Here is a 21,460-nt window from a genome sequence, read left to right as displayed (position 1 = left end):
AAATCTTTGGTTTCTTTGATATTCCCTGTCTGTTCTTTGGCTAGGTCTTGTCTTAGCAATGCTATCATGTTGTGAAAAATGACAGTCTAGTCTCTAATGAGAATAAGTGTGGCTGACTCTATGCAGAGTGTACTGAATTCAGGTGAGCTCTTTATTTGGTGATCAAGACCTGTTTTATTAGTATAAATTAGTTTAAAATACTAGTCATTCTCTTTATAGATGCTATATTTCCTGGTTGTCCTGTTTTTATTGATTATCCAAGTAGAGTGTGGGAGCCTCAGTCAATTTCCTTCTTAAAACATCAGGATCAGACCTTTAAGCCAGTGTTAAGCTGGTGAAGCAACGTGATGTTCTAGTGTGGTGTGAGGTAAAGTGGGATGCCGTGTACATCAGCCCTGCGCCCCCCTGGGAATAGTGAGGTTTTGTGTAGCAGCCAGCTTTGAATGTTTAATGAAAAATGTTCTTGAACTGCTGTTCAAGTAGGTGCTTTTACACACTGGTTGTTGGACATACAGGAGAGAGCTTACTCTTAAAAGCTGCACTTAGTGCATGTGTCGAGTCACTAGCTATATTGAAAGGATTTGTCTGAACATTTAGCTACAACTGCACCCTGTATGCAGAAGTTTGGGCACTCCTTGTCCTGTTTTCTTGTGAAAATACATGCATGTTCATATTGTAAACACGATAATGGTTATTTTCTATGAAAAAAGCCCTGGTTTAGCATTACACAAAGGGATGCTAATGTACTTGGATACCAGTATGATTCTGATATGCTTGTATAAATTTCAGTTGTGTATTTGTAGAAACAAATCTGTAGCATCCTGGATGGGCTAAAGTAGAAACAGTACCTAAAACCCAATGATTGCAGCTTTGCTGATTTGTATTGTTCTGTTGATCTTATTGTTGATAAGCTTTCACTGTCATGTTGCAGAATCAGCACTTTTTGCTCATCTCATCCACAGGGTGCAGGAGGATCCTCAAGCTGAAGATGATGAAGAGGGTCCAGTAGAGCCTTTGGCATCAGATGAGGAGCAGGACCGACGCCGTGCTCTGGCGAGCCCCCCAGTGGTGACGCATGTGACGTACCGTGGCCTCAGAAAAATAAAGAAAATGAGGAGAAAGCAGGAAATGCGGCTTCAGTCACCCATCTCTGAGGGGGAAGAGGGACAGCATGGAGCTTCTCTGGGCCTTTCTGAAGATGAGGATGGAGCAAATGTAGGCAGCCCTTGTATTACTCCTGGAGAGAGCAAAGCAGTGCAGCTCTGTGCTGAAACCTCTTTGTCTTCAGATATCATCAGGTCTGACTGTGAAAGCCATGTTTCACCATGTTCCTGCAGTGTACCCTCTAGTATTCACATTCCAGCTGAGGCAGAAAGAACAGACTGTGCTTCGAGGCAAAGTGCCTCACAGGCACACATCATGGCTGGATCAAAGCCTGCAGAGGTAGAACCAGACTTGACATTGACCTCTGGCATCTCCTCACCTGGTGAAAATGACCACAGAGGGTTGGCCGTTCTTTTAGAGGCAGATACAAGCAATGTTCACACTGATGAACTGGAGCCTGCACTTCTGGGGACAGGATTAAAACAAGAGACCCAGACAAAGTCAATGTTAAACTCGGATATTATGAAGAATCTTGTCTCAGCTCAAGCACTGGAGACCCCCCACCTGCAACTGTCAGACACTGCCACACACTTGACTGATATTAACACTGCCTCCAAGTCACACACTTGCATTGTTGGTTTAGATGTAGCTACTGATTGTTGCCAGGAAAGCCAGCTGTCTGGTTCTCCTCTTGATGGACAAGGCCCTGAGGACAACCAAGTCTCTAAGGCAGAGATCTCAGGACATGCTTTCTGGAAGGCAACACTCGTCCTGGAAGACGGAGCCACACAGCTGGGCCTGGCTGAGGAGCCCCAAAGGTTAAATGAGGAGATGCTGGAGCTTGAGTCCAAGAAGATGGTAGATGACATTTTGAAAAGTGCTCTGGCTGCTCTGGCAAGGATTGATGCATCTGCAGGAGACAGCAAGACTCCTTTGAGTGGTGAGTTTAATGAGAGTGATGAGCCTCTCTTGCTTCTGGGAGCAAGGGACAGTGTGGATGGATCAGCCACCCTGGAGCAGATGTTCCAAGAACATTCAGCTGTTCAGGCTGATGGGAATCCCCAGTTGAACCTCTCAGACGAATCGTTGGGTGGCCGAGTGCAGATGGATGGCAGTAGGTCCACTCCCTCCTCAGGGTATGAGTCCATTGCCGGCTCAGACACAGACATTCGGAGCATGGCCATGAGTGCTGAAATTGCTTCATCTAGTGGGCCAATCAGCACACACTACACAGAGCCAGTGCTCAAAGATAAAGCAGTGATTGGATATTGCACAGAAGACATAGAACTGTGTGTTGAGGTGGATCCTGTCTGTCAAAATAGTAGACAAAACTCTAGACACAGCACTTTCCTACTTGCAGTGAACCTTGAAGAGACTGAAGGACCTGCCAGAAATGAGGCAAACGGTGAACTATTATCCCAACATGATCTTAACGATAGCAATATTACTCATAAAACAAATATCACATCTGCACAGCCAGTCATATCTGAATCGTTATCTGTGATAAACAAAGAGGCAGTACAGTGTGCTTTAGAGGAGCGTGGAGTTCATATTTGTGTTACACAGCTAGAGAACGAAGATCCAGGGTCTCATAATGCAACCAAAGTCAGTACAGAAAGCAATAACAACGGTCATGACTTGGGCTTGGACTCAGGTGACATGTCTCTAATTATTAATAATTTGGATGTGAACCACATACAAACTAACAAACATTTTTCTTTAAGTGGATTTGGGAACTTGAATTCAGAAACACATTCTCATTCCTTTGAAATCAGAGACTTTTCTGAAAAAGAGGACAGACCAAACTTGTCAGTCAGACAAAGCCATGCCGTACACCCTGTCAACTGTGAACCTGAATTATCTTCTCAGGATCAACAAAGTGGGCACACTCAGGGGGGTTCCTACTCTGCAAATGAAAGGGAGCCAAGCTTTGCCCTTGTTAAGACGTTTTTAGCAACTGTGATTGCGGATGAACCAGATTGTGAGATGGAGAAGGGAGAAATGGCCTCTGCTGATCCAACACTGACCAGGTCTGCTAATTTAGACAGCTCATATGATTTCACGGCTGGCTGCAGTGCAGTAAAATTCATCGTTAGTAGTGTCACTGATGACCCAAGCCAAAAGCATGAAGCAGATTCACTAATGGGGTCATGTCTTCACTCTTCAGGCAGGCTAGCAGCCCTCCCTGTCTCAGTTAAAGCCCACCTAGACATCCCTGGTTCCTCTTTCCGGTCTCATGCCACAGACCTACAACAAGGCCCCCGAGGCTTTACTATCATCAGTGAAGAAGAAGAGTTGGACACAGTGTTTGTTAATGACACAGGGCCAATCCTGAGTCCCAGCACGCGGCGGGCTAAAGCCTACCCTTTCGCTCTCTCACCTATATATGAGGAGGACAGTGGGCGAGAGGATGCCTCACGGGAGGACCCACTGCACGTGCCCCCCGCTACGGAGGAGGAGCAACGCAGCGTAGAGCAGCAGGCCTCCTCTGTCCTCTCTCTACTGCAGTCTGTTAGTGAAAGGTTGCAGTCATCTGCCTTCAGTGGCTCTGAGGATGGCGAAGAAAAGTGTGAGGAACCAGAGCACCCCCAACAATTCCTCCGGCCCCTTTGGGACCGCTATAACAATGATGATGACGCAGCAGATGAAGAGTCAAGTCTGCTACTGCAACAGCAACTCACAGGAATAAGTCTTCACAGTGCAGAATCTGAATGTGCAATGGAAGGCTGTGCTTCTCCTAGCTTTAGTCCAGACCAGAAAATAAGGAGAGAAACACAGGGTGGAGAATTAGGGAAAAAGCATGACAGAAATAATCTGATTAATACTAAGGATGTCATAAGATCTGCCAATACACCTTTCTATCAATTGTTGAAATCCAGTATTGTGCCATCACGTGATAGAGTGAAAAATGTTCTGCATCTTGAGGAAGGAAGCGTATCATCCACTACTTTGGTAAGAATTTTAATTGAATTTGCTGTTGATTTAAAGTCATGTGGTTCTACGTTTGGGTGTTTTATGCATTTCTGTGCTCCACAGACCAGGATGGGATCTTTTGGGAAACTCTGTCCACGTTCTACTTTGGTAAGTGTTCAAACTATCAGTGTATGAAAAACAATATTTATAAAATTCTCTAGTCAGTCTGTGCTCTTGAAACAGGTCTATGTTTACAGGTCTGTGTTTACGAAGCCCCGGTGTCTGTAAATGGGTTAAATAAAAAGGTGTCTCGGTCCAGTATGCTAGACTTTATCTCTCTGCTCATGGCAGAGAAATTGCATCTAGAATTTATTATTATTATTATTTTTTAGAAAACTGAGAAAACTGCAAATGTTAAATTTTTCCTCTTTTGGATCAGAATCAGATGTTTCAGAATTCAGGAGATGTCTAACTGCATTACTGTGCTACAAAAGTAAAAAATAAAAAACAACTGTTTCTGAGTTCATTTAAACTGAATATAAATTTCTTCCTCAAACATACTGTTCCATGTTAAAAACATGGAGCTTCTTAACATAAACAAACCAGAGAGAACAGTGTTTACCTACAGTTGTAGATGTCCCCTTTAAACTATAGGATTTAGGACATAAAGTCCTATTACTATAAAAGTAGTAGGACTTCTACAAAGAATTTCTCATCTAGTCACTGTTTTAATATCATCTGTTACATGAAAAAATATTAATTAATGTCCTGTCTCATCAGCGCAGGACCTGCAGCCATCTGTATGAGTAACAGTCTGCCACTGTACATCTTTCTGCCTGTCTTAATGCAAATTTCACCACTAGGATATCTCTCTCTTTGGTTTCTAACAATACACTGAAAACTTCACTGAACAAGGAGCTCATTTCACTAGATCTGTCATGTTTATATGCATGGTCAAAATTTGACATTAGCTTTATCAACATGTTTTTGAATAATTTATTTTCCTTCATACCATAGATATTGTCTCTAATTGCGCTGTAGCATGAAGAATAGTAGGTGGAACACTTCTTAATAGACCACATTTTAGTTGTTAATGATTGAATTTAGAAATTTTAAAATAGTACAACTCTTGTATATAATAGTTGTTTTACTTTGCTCTTTATACTGTTATAGGAAATGTGTCATTCTAGAGAATCTTGGAGGTTATGAAACAAAATGGTTATATAATTTAATAATGCAGTATATAAGATTTTTTGGCAGTATGCCAGAGATTAAATAACACACACATTTCGATAGAATTGATGTCTGTTGCAGTATTTTCTGTCCTTTTATTTTATTCAGCATTTTTTAATGAATATAAAAAGCAAGCACATACCCCACTGTTTCCTAATGATGGATTTCTAATGACTGTCTATTGATGATGATCTCTAATGGCCATCCCTAATGATCCAGTTGCACATCTATGAGGATGCGGTGCTGAGCAGGAACAGAAGGGATGTCTGGGAAGATGTGGAGGATGCCAGGCATTTTCTGTTTGCAAAGGAAGCCACAATCCTGGCACGGCGAGGATGGTAAGGATGTTAATTGGACTTTATGTAAATGCCACTCTTCACAGATTTAGGTTTCTGAGCCTAAGAGTGTTTGGACTGAGTGGGCATAAATCTAGGTGAGGTGGACTGCTTAGGGAAGCCTCAGCAGGCGATTAGACCTCTCTGATATCAGTGTAGAAACACCATTGAATTACATTCCATATTATGGTTTATATGTATTTTTTTAAATACGATAAAGTCATAATTTAACTTACAATGTATTAGAAATACATTAATGAATCTTTTGTACGGGTAATGATAGCCTTGGGTGATTTCTCACCAAAAAGATGTTGGATTGATGTCTGTTGGATCTTCTTTCATTGAAACGCCCAAAGAAACTATTCATATCAGTCATGTAATTTGTCAGGATGCTCCTAGCACATTGACATTGAGAGTATCCTAAACCAATCACAGTGTCGGAAAAGCCAAGCTCTTGTGTACTGAGCAGGCCTATATGGTGCCTGCCATAAATTGATATCACAGTTAGACTTGAGCAAATTATTTACATTTATTATAATTTTGAGCTTTTGTTCCAAAAATTAAGAGAATTTTAACTTTTTAACATTAATTGTGGTAGTGTAATTCTGTTATCTTGGTTTATGTCAAACCTTGTGTTGTTCTGTTGCCAGTAAGCTTAATTTTGGTCTCATCTGAGAACATTCCTTAACAACAGTAGATTTCTTTTGGCAAAGATTGTAGTTTGTGATACATTAAGACTTGTATCTGCAATTGCAATTGAAATGTCTGCAATTTCCTAGATGCTTTGGCCTCTCTAAGACTGTTTTCCTAACTGTGTGTGGGATCAGTATAGACATATATCCTCCTCCTGGCAGATTGTTGACATGTACATTTGTTTGAAATTATTGCTCTGATAGTGAAAAAAGTCTAGCTATTTTCTATTAGCCATTTCCTGATTTGTGCAGCAAATCATTCTGTTGTACATCACTGCTGTATTCTCAGTTCTTTCTGACAATGAAGGATGACTCAGAATTTGATGTGTGTCACATCTTATTTATTCCACAAAGAAATAGGTAGTTGTGACTATTTAAGTGTTACTGATTTCTCTCATGAACATGAGGTAAAATATGAATGGGAACAGGAATATACCTCCCTAATTTCCTATTTACAAATAATTACAGGGTTTAAAGTTTTTGTACATTGTTGCATTATTTTTTTTTTCCATTTTGCAGCACAGCCACACTTTTTTGAAGATTGCATTTTTGCGTTCTTAGTGACATGGCTGTTGTGTTTGCTGTAACCAAACAGTGCTAGTTTATATGAGCAATGCTTCCCTTTCACTGAATTATGTGACCTTCATGGGACCAAATGTTGAAGAACAAATTTGGCTCAAATGTTCATCTCTCTGTGACGCTCTTTCTGGTCATTAAATCACCTTAGATAGCCACAAAACTGCCATCAAGCTCTCAGGGTGTAGTATATCTCAATTTTAAACTTCATTTGCTCTCCTCTGCTGCCTGTCAGTATGTTGTAATGCTATATAATTTGCTTAAAATATTATAACACTTCTATTTCAAATATTAACATTGAGCAGTTTTTCTGGTTTCAAATTAAGCCCAGCATTAGTCTCATAGGATTCTCTGTGACTTTAGGTTAATTTATTAGAGACTACATTGTTGTTGTTGTTGTTGTTTTTTTTTTTATTAAAAATGCAAATTTTACAGCTTATTCTTCATGTTACTCCTCCATAGTGGTGCTCATATGCGTGCACCACTCTAAGAGCTTATGCAATGGCTCCTCACTAATGGATGCCTACCTTCAGTTTGCCTCTACTTTTTTTTTTTTCCCCTGCGAGCCCATCATGCTGCATTATTTACCCCAACAACATCGTGGTTCAGGACACAAAGAAAGCTGGGCCCAGCCTCGTGAGCAGGCTCCCTCCATAATAAACTATAAACACAAACACTCTTGCACCAACACACACTAATAAGTAAACCCTGCTATTGTTACTGCTCTACTGCTATTGTTACCTCCATAAACAAACTGGGAGATAAGTGCTGGGTGATATGTTTCATGTAGGATTTAATAGGCATTCTATTGTTTGTGTCATCAGCCTTTCTTTTTTTGTTTATTTTTTAAAGTTCCATCTGTTTTGTATTACATTGCCGGCATGAATTGCAGAAGTGGGTATACACAGCAAATTCACTAGTGTAAAAATGTAAACTTGTCAACACTCTGTGTTAATTTAAGATTAAAGTAATGAAGAAACATTGACAAGAAAAATATTTCATGTGTTCATCCAGTCTTCAGTGAAATATACGTCTAAATTAATTTTGTCAATGGTTTGTAAATCGTTTTTAAAATTAGCATTCTACCACCTCAGCTTTGTTTAATTGAACATGTAATTAATACATGTATAAATACTTTGACTTGTATAAATACTTTCTATGAAAATGACACCATTAAATATTTTGGACTATATTTTGTCAGAATATTCAAAAATAGTTTTACATTGCTGACAACATTAAAGAACATTATTTGTTGGTAGTGATTTTGCAATATTCAGCTGTGTTGACTTTAATGTTACTTGTTTAGTATTTGGATGGCTTTTATAATTGTATTGGTTGTGGCTTTAGGTAATGAACTTTAAAAATACATGTTTGTGCTTATTTAATAAAATGTCACATTTTACTGGTACTGGTGTTGAATAAATATATGGCTGGTACATGGCTACATTCCAGTAGATGTGAGTTTCTGCATGTAATGCTAACCACACACTAGATGACTTTGAAAAGACTATATTGTGACACCCTCTCACATCTAAAGATAATTTCACAAAGAGTTTTTAGTCACAAACTATGATTTTCCAAAGACTGTAACTATAACAAGACTGCAAATTGTCTGCGACAGTGAAAAGTTGTTGGGTGTAAGGCTGGCATAACTTGATGGCAAATGCACAGACTTATGTCCAGCACTCAGCTGTGTTTTTATTTTTTTTTTTTTAAGAACTGTGTAAGTTTTTATCCAGGGTATTGATCGTGCCTCTGCCCAGCCTGGAAGAGAGAGATATAGAGGAATTCCAGTAGGCTTTTCACTCAAGTCCTTCTGTCTGGATCGATTAGCCAAGTACTGCTGCTTCGAGAAAAAAAAAAAAAAAAAAAAGTCAGCTTTGCTTTTGATAGATTACTAATGTGACAGGACCATCGATTTGATTCAGAAGCTTCCTTGTATTCACAGCGTTAGCGAGCTTGTTGTCCAGAGCTGTGTATGAACTGTGATATTGTTGCTTTTTGACCCTACAAGCAGCTGAGGGCTGACATTTTGTTTTCCAGTTACCTTGACTTTAGCAACCTTTGACTAAAGCATATTATTTCAGAGCAAGAGGGAGAGGGGCAGGAGAGCTTGTGTCAGTGGGAGGGTGTTTTGGAAGCAGTAGTTTTGTCTTTTTTTTTTCATCAAGAAACTAGTTAGCAATTGATATCTGTTATGTTTTAGTTAAGTGTATAACTTCTAAATAGTGTATGTGTATGATCACCGGAATTATGCCTGACAAAATGAAGAAAAATAGAGGCGTGCTCCTTTGTTTGCACTGTAGTTTTTACTTTTCTGCCACTCTGACATGTAGCTAGCAGAGGAGAATTAGCTTTTACAACAGTAACAGGAGTGGCCTAGTCCCTATGGCAACGTCCTTGGAGTCGTTTGTGTATGGTTATGGCGAGTGTGAGGTTTGTGCATGTGTTTTATTGGTAATGGAGGTACAGACTGTGTGTGTCGCAGCTGGCTGCTGTACGTGGAGCCGGGATACAAAGGATCCTGTATGGTGCTAGAGGAGGGTGAGACTGTCCAGGTCAATGGTGCCACTGCAAAAAGTGATGGACCACCAACATCTAACCCAAACAGTGTAGGCTCCATCAGGAGAGCCTTAAAGGTATCTCTGTCAAAACTTACTATTGTTTTACTCTTTCCCCATCTCAAACTGTAAGAAATCAAATGCCATTAATTTTGTGTAACTGTCAAATATATAATATTTATTCAAATTAACTTATTACAGGATAAAATATGTTTACTAATGTTGATAGAAAACAGTAGTGCACAGACAGTTTAAACTCACACTGATACATTTTACTATGGATAACCTGTGCATGCATGTGTCATAGCTCCAGTGGCAGATTAAACAAGTTAAAGGACACGCCAACAATGTCTGTAAATTAGTCTCTAGTGAGACCCTGGGTTTCATAATGTTTAGAATAATATTGCTTGTGAACTTAGGGGGAGTTTTGCATGGTTTTAACAAAACCCTCAAGCCTTAGAAACAGTGAAATTGTTGCTTAAAGAGAGCTGGTTAGTTATAATCTGAAAGGGAATTATGTATTTATTTTTAGCTTAGTCCCACACTGTCAGATATGCAATGTCCTGCATATTTGTTCACTAGGTACAAATATTGTAAAAGTAAATGGTACAAATCCTTCCCTAAACCATAGATACAAAGCCTATATTTTTAAGGATATGTTGACATTTTTTCTAAAATGTAGGTAAATGTGTTTTCTAATGTATAGGTAAACTTATCAGAAGCCAATAATTTATAAATGTGTGCATTGAATGTGTCTGTCATTTATATATTTAGGATGACAATGTTCCAGAGATTCAGCTGCCTTCAATTTGTACCGAAGAGAAAGATCCAGTGTACCTCCACTCTGAAGCTAACCATGTAGATATGCATGGCCCCATCCAACTCTCTGACCTCAATGTGCACTCTGGATGGTAAGTGGACCCGTCATGAAATCAGGGGTCAGATATCTTCCTTATTGCTGCCTTAAAGGCAACATGAGCTCCCAGCTCAAATCAAGCTGACTTCACTGGGGCTACGTTAAAACCTCTGCAGCACAGACAGAGCTTGTAGGGGCTTTGGTGCCAGCTGGCATCCTCTGATCCGTACCACATTTTTTAGTGCTGAGTCATAAATGTGTTATTGAAAACTGCACCTGTAAAGGAAAAGTCACTTCCTGGTCCTCTGTGGCTACTGAGCTCCTTCGATTAGTGTGTCTGCCAATGGATACGCCATATTCCAGGTATAATGCTGAGTGCACTCAGTCATTGTACTTCCAAACTAATGACCACTAAAAATTTGTGCGAGTAGATAAGAGCTAAAAAAGTCTGCGGTTGCAATAGGTAATTTTATTTGAATAATTGCGCTGTCATTTTAATGTCTACTTGGCAAAAACATCAGGGACAGTCTCCAGAGATTTTAGTGGCTGAACATTTCAGTCTGTTATTTTCCCTCAAGTTAAACCCTGCAAATAATAGAATTTAAAATGCTGACTTTAACAGGTCTAGTGAGTGTGGTGAGGTTAAAAAACAGCACAGATAAAGTCTCTGGCTGTGCAGATTGATAATTATGAAGGAAAATGTGATGGACCTACATGACTACCAAAAGCAGTTAAGACTTGTGGAAGAGTTTAATACCTTTCTTAAAGCATTAGTGAGATTAAAATAGTTTGAAAGTACATTAAATTGGAAGGTTCGCAGATATTTAAGGCAAAGCACATATTTAAGGCAAAGTGAGTGTGTGTATTTTTCCATAATTACTACTTTCTCTGTGTATGTGGCCCTGTAGCCGGCTGGCAGTGGTTTATTTCCCAGCATGAACTAATTCATGGTCTGTTTGTAACCATAGCTGGCTGGCCTATGATGGCGCTGGATTCACAGGAAATCGCACAGTCCTGGAAGCAGGAGGTTTGACCACACCCGTGCTCCAGAACTCCCCCATCTCCTGTGTGAGGTCACTGCGTCCAGTGAGAATGGTGCGGATACATTAACCTCTCTCACCCCAACATGGACCACACACTCAACTCACATCTGCTTTTGTAGATCACATTTCAGAATAAAAAACATAATTACTCACAAGCATCTTTTATGTGTTAATTAAAAGTGAATAGCTGAGACTTTTTACGCTGTAAAACATGGAGTGCAGTTTGAAGCTTTATCACATTTAAGTGTTTTAAGAAAACTGTAAAGAAAGCTGTAAAAGTATGGTATTGTTTGCCACATATGCAATTCAGGCTTATGCTGGATACAGTGTCTCTATTCTATGAACAGTTCATGTAAATGTCACCTCTGTCCCCCATGTGTGTTGCTGGCAGGGTGGCCTAAGAGTGCGGAGACCACTGGATCCAAAGGTGAGAAATATGAGTGCACTGGGCTGGTTGTGTATAACTGAATATAAATGGATTTGTGTTAGATATATTGTGCAGTACTTGGGCTTAGCAGCCGTTATTAAAGGATCTATTTTGTGCACTACACAAAAGATGGGGCTTAGGGACCCATCTGGGATAGAAACTCCTGAATGTGCCAGTGTGCAAATGCTTGCCGTTTCAGGGACAAAAATCTCTGACATTAGAGACAGATGAATGTCTCTTACAGTGTGAACTGACAAGATCAAAATTGATTAAGGAGGTTTGTGATGTGAATGTAGCTTAATTGATCTGCAATCTTGCATAAAGTAATAGAATTTCTTTAACTCTTTGATAGTTCTCTCAATGTTTGGCACAATGTTGTGAATCATTGTTTTCAAAGTCTGAGATTTTTATTTATTAATCTGTGCTTAGTGGAATGTTTCACAGCAGTGTAATGGCTTTATATTTACAATACACTATAAAGTTGGTAGGTGAATACATTAGAAATTTTTATATAGTTGCCAGTTAAATAATGGCTCAAGAGAACTTCTCTGGAAACGGGGTTTGTATAACAGTATGCAAATATGTAACTCCACCCATCATAGTGATGTAAGATACCTCCTGAATTCTGTTAAATATGGCGTCTGCTTGTTCAATATTTGACATTATATTCCCCTCCATACCCCAGTCTTCCTGCTTCCCTGCTCTAAACTGAGTAGATTTGAAACAACATAGACAGTCTTTTTTTTTTTTTTTTTTTCTTCATTTTTTGTTTAAAGCTTTAAACAAAAGGGAGGGGGGGTACCCTAATCAGTCACAAGACTAATGTTGCCCTTCCCATTCAAACAGCATTAATTAGACATAAAGTAATATCCTTACCAGTTTTAAAATGTTGCCAGTTGAAATCTGGATAATTAATTTAGTGAGCTGTGAGCTCAGATAAGTCTACCCCACCACACATATTGGATAGTTGTTTTACTAGGTCTTAAAATATTGCGAGACCATTAAATTGTCAGCTTAGTTTATAGTTAAACACCTAAAACATGTACGAATCCTAATAAACTTATGTTTTTAAACTTAGCATGACTTAGCAAAAAAATCCAAGGGTAATGTGAAAGATCACAGAAAGCAGCTGTGCATTATGTGCCTTTTTTACTACTTATTAAATAATTTAGTATTAAATTACTGAAATTCTCACACAGTTGATTGATGGTTCCAGTTTGAATATAACAGTGAATGTTCCTCTGTGTTCTTGTTTAGATTGTGCTCTATGAAAAGCCACAGTTTCAGGGTCAGTCGCAAGAGCTGCTGGAGAACATGCCCAGACTTGAAGCTGAAGGGGAACTTGTTCAGGTCTCCTCTCTACAGGTTACTGGAGGAGTGTGAGTGTTTGGTTATATGCATGCACAAATGAACACAATTTTCTAAAAGGTCTCTGCAGTTCATGGTTCTGTTATAGTAAAATAGCTGCTAACTGCTTTAGCAGACAGGAAATTGCATGTGTGTCTTTGTGTTTTTATTTTCATGTCTGTGTTTAAGTGTGGGCCCCCTCCAGGGTGTGTTCCCGTCTTGCGCCCAGTGATTCCGGGTAGGCTTCTGACCCACCGTGACCCAGAACTGGATAAGGAGTTCCAGACAATGAATGAATGAATATTTAAGTGTGGCTGTGAGCCAGTGTTTTGACAGATTTGGATAATTTTGTAGGTGGGGTTAATCTTCTCTGAACCAGAAATCAGTTTCTCAGTCATGGTCACATAACTAGACTGGAATGTTACTAAAGCAAGGAGCACATTAAATAATGATTTTATAGAGAACATATCAAATGCACACATGAAGTGTATATGTAGGTATGTATAATGGGAGTAATATTACTGCTGCAAAACTATCTCAAACTAAACACTGAGTCTGATCTCCACCCTCTGCAAACAGAGGAAGTGCTGTTATCCCAGTGTGATTACATGTGTATAAATGGGGCTAGTCCATGCCAGTGGTCGGTGAGAGCTGGGTGGAGAAGGAGTCTGATATGAGTTTCATTGTCTTTCTGACTCTCTATAACTGCTGCCCTTAAAACAAGAGATCTCTAGACCATTGCCTAGAATTTTATGTATCATTAAGAGATGTGCATTAACCTTTATGGCAACAGAGAGAGATTTGTTTTTAGTTTTAATGATGGGTGTCTACCTCATAAGGGCTTTTAAATGTTTTCACGATGAGAGGGCTTTCTGAGTGGATGTTCATGTTCTATGTTGAAGGTAAAGTGATGCAACTTGCATACACAACTTGCTTAAATACTGATTACCTTTGTATATGTTTACGTCCAGGTGGGTGGGCTACTCTTGTGAGAATTACAAGGGGCAGCAGCGTATACTGGAGGAGGGCGGGTATAGTGACTGCAGTGCCCTTTTCGGTGAGCCAGGTTTAACCCTGAGATCCTGCCGCTTCCTTCAAGCTGTGAGTATAGACTCACTTCCACATATAAACACCTTTCACACACAATTTCTATATAGAAATTCAGCTGCAAACAGAGTGTAGTCCTTGCAGAAACTGTACATTGTGCTCAAAACTTTTGCCTTATTGGTGGTTGGTCCCAAATCATTTTTGTAGCACAGACAGTACTGCAGAACAATGAAGAGAAAATGGGCCGCACACAGCTGGTGTGGGAGAGCTGACCCTTATGATTCAGTGAGACCATTCTAAACATTACACCATTCATTCCTATGAGGAAAAACCTGTGATAATTTTATGGAAATCAGTTCGATAAGCATAAAACTAAGATTATGGGGGAAAACTGCCAGTGAACAAAAAGCTTGGCTTAGGGCAGCAGTGGACATTCCAACAAGACAGCAATCTCAAACATAAAACAAAAGGGCTTTATCAAAACAACATCAACATTTTGGAATCACCCAGTCAGAGTCCACTTCTGAATCCCATTGAGAATCTGTCAAAGGAAGTAAAGATCCAGCTGATAAAAAGAAGCCTTTCCAGTTCAAAAACTTTGAGATCTTCACAAAAGAAGGGTGGTCTGCAATCCCAGAGGAGACATGAAGATATCGAGTTAGCAGTTAATTATAGGAACAATTTGGTTGCTGTAATGGCAAATAAAAGCTTTGGCATAGATTATTGGGAAATTATATGAATAACTTTGGGTATGGTTTTTTTTTTTTTAGAAATGCACAAATAAACACACGAATATTGTCTCATTTCTCTACAGCCACAGCTGTAGATTCACCCATGATCAAATATATGGTCACTTGACGAGAGTGCCAACACTGTGTGCCACTCACAAGCCCACACCTGCATGTTTGTTTAGATAAATATTAAAAACCAAGAAGCAAAAAACTGACCAGTTAAAATCAGTGTAAAATATATATGCACTGACAGCCAGACAGCCTGCAATCCACCTCCGGTAATGTCCGGTAATGCTCTAAAGGGTACCAACAGTTGCTTAGGCTGTTCTAAATACATGCAATCTCAGAGAAATTTTGTGTTTGGAGTGGGATGTAAGTGGGTCATATTTTGAATTTGAGACTCTGAGGCTTTGACCCAGTTTGCAGACACACACTGATATCTCTCAATAAACAGCGCATAGAATAATCCACACTGATTTAAACCTTTTGCTATGGCCACTGTTCGCACATGTTTGGATAAAATGACAAAAGAAAGTAAAACAGGGGCATTAAAAACGTGAGAGAGAGAGATGAATATGAGAAAGGGAAAAAGAAGAGGAGTTTACTGCCTCAGTCTCTAAAGGGATTTTTCAGGTGGATATGGTTGTTACAGCTCTCCCCTCTCACCACTAATCTGTTTCTCTATGCTCCTCATGCTGTCAAGCTTCTCTCTGCACCATGACCAGTAGATGAGCAGGACATTTACAGACCAGAACAGCATAGATTTATTGGAACAGTTTGTATTTTCAAAGATTAGAAAACTCTACATATGAAAATGAAAGACTTTGCTATGAGGTATTGGCCGATAGTTAATATGTTGCTGACAGTTAATATGGAAATCGGAGGAAATACAGCTGTGTTATGTGGGGAATTGTTGTGGTGATTTCAGGATTTCACTGAGCCTGAAGTTTCTCTGAAAAGTTCTGGGGAGCAGATGAAGCTAATTGACAAGGATGTGCCAGACCTACAGCTGAATGGACTAACTGAAGAGGCCGGTGTTGTCCATGTAAAGAGTGGAGTGTGAGTGCAGGACATTGAGTAAAAAAAACTTCCATTGATATGTTGTTCAATTATCAGTCACTGTTATATCAAAACTTTGTAATTAAATATTTTTAGGTTTCTTTTTTTTTTCATTAAACCCTTGCCCATTTACTTTTTGTTCTCGTATAAAGCTGATTTTTTTCCTCCTCAAATCGAAATTTTTCTGGTATGATTAAAAAAAAATTAAGAACTTAATATAATAATAATAATAATAATAATAATACAATCTTGTGATATTTTTTTAATTAAAAGTAGGTATTCAAGTGTCTTGGGGTTCAGTGCAGTGCATGTCTGGCTCTGCCACAGGCTCATGTACTAACATAATAAGAGACAGCCTGAACTGGAATTCTAGAGCACTTGGACATTTTTAAACTGCTGAGGTTTCTAAAACTGGAGTTGAGTTTATTGTAGAAGTTCTCGCTGTGGCTGTAAGCTCATAGATGTGACTTCATTGTTTCAAGTGTTCGTGTTGTTTCAGGTGGGTAGCATACAGTGGGAAATATTACACAGAGGAGCAGTGTGTGCTTGAAAAAGGCCAGCATCCTGGAAGACTTTATTGGGGTGAAAGGCAGAGCTCGCCTCTCTCCATCCGGCCAATACGCAGGGTTAGTATACATACAGACACACAGTGGCCATTTATGTTATGTAACAGAGTGCAGAGGGAAATACAGAGAGAGTATACTGCATGCAATTTACTTGCTTTCATGATGTTGAATCACTTGCAATACTGATCCTTTCAGATGTTACCTAATGTCAGGCCTCATACATCCATATACATTTACTGCAAAATGTTTTATTGGTGATTTTATAGGAGCTTTGCAGCGAAGAGGAACCAAAGTTTTTGGTATGTGTTTTTCCATTGCCACAGCCTTCAATGTAGAACAACATATTAGGTATACAACACTGTAACATAAAATTAAATAAATCCACTTGAATTAAAAATATTTTTGAAAGAAATCTTTTAAAACTCTTACTTATTTTTCAGTGTAGATCAAGAGGCTCTACTCTCCTAAACCCTTTTCCCAGCATTTTTTTTATGTTTTACTGTGTGCAGCTGCGTTCCTACAGCAAACCATGCTTTGCAGGAGAGAGTAGTACATTTGAAAGTGAAACGGCAGACTGTGGGGTGTTGAGCCCAGCATCTTTCAGAGTGATTCAGGGAAGGTAAGAATTTCTAAGCTTCATCAGCATCACATTCACAGTTCTGAAAACGGAACATGGCAATATTCTGAGGAAGTTCTGTCTTTTATTATTGTTTGTATTTCTGTAAAACATTCAGTTCACATTCCCTGTTAATCATTAAAACAAACTCTTGAATTTATGAGCAAACAAGGATTGCCACTCAACATTTTAAAGTACATTCTGGCTTCTTATTCCAAACTTCATTTTCAAATTGTCAGTGCAAATTAAAGTGGGTTGATTCATGAGGCTGGGGTTACTTTCTAATAAGAATTTTCCTTCCCTAAATGGTGTAAATTAAATGGATGAATTTGAGGCTGAAGTTGAAGTTTTTATTAGAGTTGTCTGATTCATCTTCCATCCATTATCTGTAACCGCTTTTCGAATTCAGGGTCACGGTGGGTCCAGAGCCTACCTGGGAAATCATTGGGCGCAAGGCGGGAATACACCCTGGAGGGGGCGCCAGTCCTTAACAGGGCAACACACACGCTCACACATTCACTCACACCTACGGACACTTTTTCCGCCAATCCAAAAATCCACCAACGTGTATTTTTGGATTGTGGGAGCAAACCGGAGCACCCACACAGGTGCCCACACAGACACGGGGAGAACACACCAAACTCAGTCACCCGGAGCAGGACTTGAACCCACAACCTCCAGGCCCCTGGAGCTGTGTGACTGCGACACTACCTACTGCACCACCGTGCCGCCCTCTGATTCATCTTAACAGCACTTTTTAGACTGAAAATTCCAAAAGGAATGTGGCCTCAGTTTTTCACTGTTAGGATTAATGCTACAAACATATCTTTAACCTTAAGGTTACTGCACTGTTCACGTTGTCAAATATATGAGCCATGTTTCCAATCATTATTAATCATTAGTTATCAATCATTTTATAATGACTTTAGTAATTACAGTAACTTATTTACCTGTATACTACCTTAACTCCTGTAAGTTTACCTGTTAAATGAGTATGGATTTATTCCAAATTTTTTCAGCCTATTGTGTGTCCAGTATTGTACATTCATCAGTAAAACATATAATTCTAACTTAATGCCAGTGATGTTGCCAAATATAGTTTGTTCAGCACAGTTCTTCATTAGCTTGACAGATCAAATCATTTTTAGATATGTGATTCGCTGCCAGTCATCATTTTGCAATCAGTGGCACACAGATGGCCAACAGATTTTTAATTTTTTTTTAAATTATTCTTTTGTCTCTATTTGTTAGCTGGTTGCTCTACGATGAAAAAGGTTACTGTGGGAACCAGTTTGTCCTTGGGGAGGGTCTTTATCCTGACCTCGCTTCCTGTGGCTGTGTGGAAGCAGCCATCAAATCCTTCAAACCCATTCCATACGTGAGTTTCACTGTCCAGCCATGTCTTGTAATCTTTAGAAGTTCTAGTTGTTACCAAAGAAAAAAGCAAATTGTAATTTAACATGTCTTAGCTGGTTTAAACATGGAGAGAAATTCTGCTGATAGTGCAGATTCCTGAAATTCCATTGATACTATAGTGATGTTATTTATGCAGTTTCTTCATGAATAATTTGCTTGTCTACAACATGGTGTTCAATCACACTGGCCCGTTTTTCTCTTACCTCATACAGAGCTTCTCAGAACCCTTCATCAGTCTTTTCTCACTCAGCTCCTTTGAGGGGCTGGAGACTGTGGCAGATTCACCCATGGAGACTATGGACAGCTTTTTCACTCAGTCTCTCAGAGTCAACAGTGGCCTGTAAAAATTACTCACATTTTCATTCATATTATTTTCAGATATTTAATGATTAACCTGTTTTTTAAATACATTATTACTAATCATTAGAACCCTGTATATGTTTATTTCTCACAGTTGGGTGGTGTATGAGTTCAGCCAGTTTAAGGGGAGGCAGATGTTGCTGCAGACAGGCGAGTATCCATGCTGGTGTGAATACAGTGGTTGGGACACAGTCGGCTCTCTCCAGCCTCTCAGACAGGTAAATAATACTAATGCACACTTCCTTCTTTTTTCTTTGTACTGTATATGACTTGATGTAGTCAATTATTTGTTTTGTTCTGCTACTTTCATGTGTTGTTCAGTGAGCTATTGTTATAAAAAGCCATTGCACTCAGCACAGCTTTATTTCTGCACATAAAAGCATCAAAACCATTCTTGGATTTGTAGATGAGCGTCAGAGTGTTAAATCTCAAGTGAGAGACTACAAGAGGTAACAGTGGAGTAGCGTGATTAAACTTAGGAAGATTCAAGTCCTAATTCTATTGTTACCAAGTATTTTTGTTCATAGCATACATGATCTCACCTACATTTAATATGAATGAAAATCTTTGTTACAGCTCATATCACTGTATGAAAGTAGAAAGATCATGTTTGTGATTGTCTGACAAAACTATGACACTTTTGTGTTTTTACCAGAAAGTATTTTTTTGAGTAGTCTCTGACTCATGTGCGGTATCATTAGACTGGTTATTTCAGGCTGTGTGTGTGTTTAAAAGTTTCGGTTTATATTTGTGTGTGCCTGAGTGGTGTTCTGTGGGGCCCTGATAAACCCACACATTCCTAAACAGATATTTATGCTCTTTCGTAGCCAGATGGATCTGACAGTAGTGTGTGGTTGCATGAACTCGAGAGAGCACTAGGGGATATGAAGACATGGGTTGTGCATTTCTGTTCTGCCACAGTTATTTAGCTGTATAAAAGCTCCCCTCATAATTTTATTTCATTAATTCAAAATAATTATTTGAAATAAGTGTTATGTCCTTATGAAATCACTGTATACTCCATCCCCATATGCTTTTAATGAAACAAAACAGGAAAGTGATCTCTTAATGTGTGCTAAATTAGAGGTCTGTGCAGGCTTTTTAATTCCTACAGTGCTTCAGCCTCACATCTAGGATCACAGCGCCTGGCCTTATTTAGCAGCTATCTGACTGTCCGAGCCAATCCCAGAATCTCCAGAAATCCGGAGAATCTACCTGCACTAGCCTGCAAATGCTTATTTGCCTGCTGTAACGAAAATGAGTATTGGACATTTCCTGTACAGACCACCATATAGTATAGCATTGCTGTTCAATGAAAAACATATGTCTGCATTTTTGTCTATTATTAATTTACTACATATTTGGAACACAGCAGCTGTAGTGAAGGATCACATTGTGTGAACATTTTGTTATGAATGGACCAATAGAAATGCTCCAAAATTACTTGGAATAAAGTCTTCTTTTTCCAAGGTTTTTTCTTTGTCCTGTAAAGTTGTTATTTCACAAATCACATGCCCATCAATGTGATTTTATGATGCTAGTGAAAGCTGCGTGTGCCAAAGTGTTACCACTCCTGTTCTGTATTTAATGTTTTACTTTTTGCCCTGACAAATTTTTTAATCTAAACCCATTGTTGCCCATCATTTCGTTTCCTACTCCTCAGCGGCGGATGTATGTGCAGTTGCGGAGTCGAGCTCTAGGGACAGCACTAACTGTAGAAAGAACTTTGGACCCTTCATCTCCACCCAAACTTTTGCTGCAACCTGCTGATCGCTCACAGGACACACAGTACTGGATTTATAACCAAGACCTGCTCAAAAGCAAGGTGAGTAATTAAATAATCAAATGAAACAACAGTATTTGCTTTTGCATTTCACCTCATTGGATGTTTAGAATGCCATGTGCATCTAGGCATGTGGCCTTTTTTTTTTCTTTTTTTTTCCCTGTGTCCTCCACCACCATTGTTATATAGAATGTAGATTCCCTAGTTCAAATGCTTAAAGGACAGTTTCTGACAGAGACAAGTGATTAAAATAGCAGAGCACTGCATTGATCCCTTACCTGTTTGATATTATCTCAGATGTCAGAACTGAAGCACAGCTTGTCTAAAAATAGACTAGAAGATATGTTTCTATCTATAGAGCACTATTGAAATTCTAAACTAAAGTACAAGCTGTAATGTTGGACACGACCATTTAATCAGTCTCAGCAAATTCTAAAGTACTGGTGATTGCAGTTGCTATAAAATGAAGTCGTTGGGGTAGTAATATTCCTGGGCTATGTCCCCAGACTGAGGAAATTTCCCCTGAACTATATAGTTGAATTCAGAAGTCTGCCACTGTGTGAAAATATCTGCTATTTCCCACAGAGCATGACCCTAGGCCTGAATTTGTGTCTGCAGGTGGGAAAGGGTTGTCTGTCTGTGATTGGTGGAAAAGCATGCGTAGGCGCTAGAGTTGCCTTATGGGAAGAACATGGACGTATACATCAGAGGTGGAGTTTAAATGAGAACGGGACAATTTCGCCTCACTTAGACCGCAGCCTAGTCCTGGACCGGAGAGGTAACAATGTCTTAATT

At 39.2% G+C, this 21,460-nt stretch overlaps 1 protein-coding gene across 1 annotated transcript in view; it reads left to right on the top strand.

The window, feature by feature from the left end:
- The window catches only part of LOC136674754 (uncharacterized), a 34,349-nt gene that overhangs the window by 11,183 nt on the left and 1,706 nt on the right, over positions 1-21,460 (top strand). Inside the window, exons 4-21 of the mRNA XM_066650936.1 lie at positions 963-4,056; positions 4,141-4,185; positions 5,470-5,588; positions 9,342-9,492; positions 10,189-10,325; positions 11,239-11,365; positions 11,705-11,740; positions 12,998-13,119; positions 14,059-14,188; positions 15,794-15,924; positions 16,424-16,550; positions 16,757-16,789; positions 17,000-17,109; positions 18,358-18,484; positions 18,735-18,862; positions 18,977-19,100; positions 20,546-20,707; positions 21,284-21,443. Of these exons, the coding sequence (XP_066507033.1) occupies positions 963-4,056; positions 4,141-4,185; positions 5,470-5,588; positions 9,342-9,492; positions 10,189-10,325; positions 11,239-11,365; positions 11,705-11,740; positions 12,998-13,119; positions 14,059-14,188; positions 15,794-15,924; positions 16,424-16,550; positions 16,757-16,789; positions 17,000-17,109; positions 18,358-18,484; positions 18,735-18,862; positions 18,977-19,100; positions 20,546-20,707; positions 21,284-21,443 (5,063 nt within the window). The remainder of the gene's footprint in view (positions 1-962; positions 4,057-4,140; positions 4,186-5,469; positions 5,589-9,341; positions 9,493-10,188; positions 10,326-11,238; positions 11,366-11,704; positions 11,741-12,997; positions 13,120-14,058; positions 14,189-15,793; positions 15,925-16,423; positions 16,551-16,756; positions 16,790-16,999; positions 17,110-18,357; positions 18,485-18,734; positions 18,863-18,976; positions 19,101-20,545; positions 20,708-21,283; positions 21,444-21,460) is intronic.

This window comes from Hoplias malabaricus, chromosome 18, assembly GCF_029633855.1.
Source record: "Hoplias malabaricus isolate fHopMal1 chromosome 18, fHopMal1.hap1, whole genome shotgun sequence".
Classification (NCBI taxonomy): Eukaryota; Metazoa; Chordata; class Actinopteri; order Characiformes; family Erythrinidae; genus Hoplias; species Hoplias malabaricus.
Note: the sequence above shows the minus strand (reverse complement) of the source record. Positions and strands in the feature narration are given on the sequence as shown.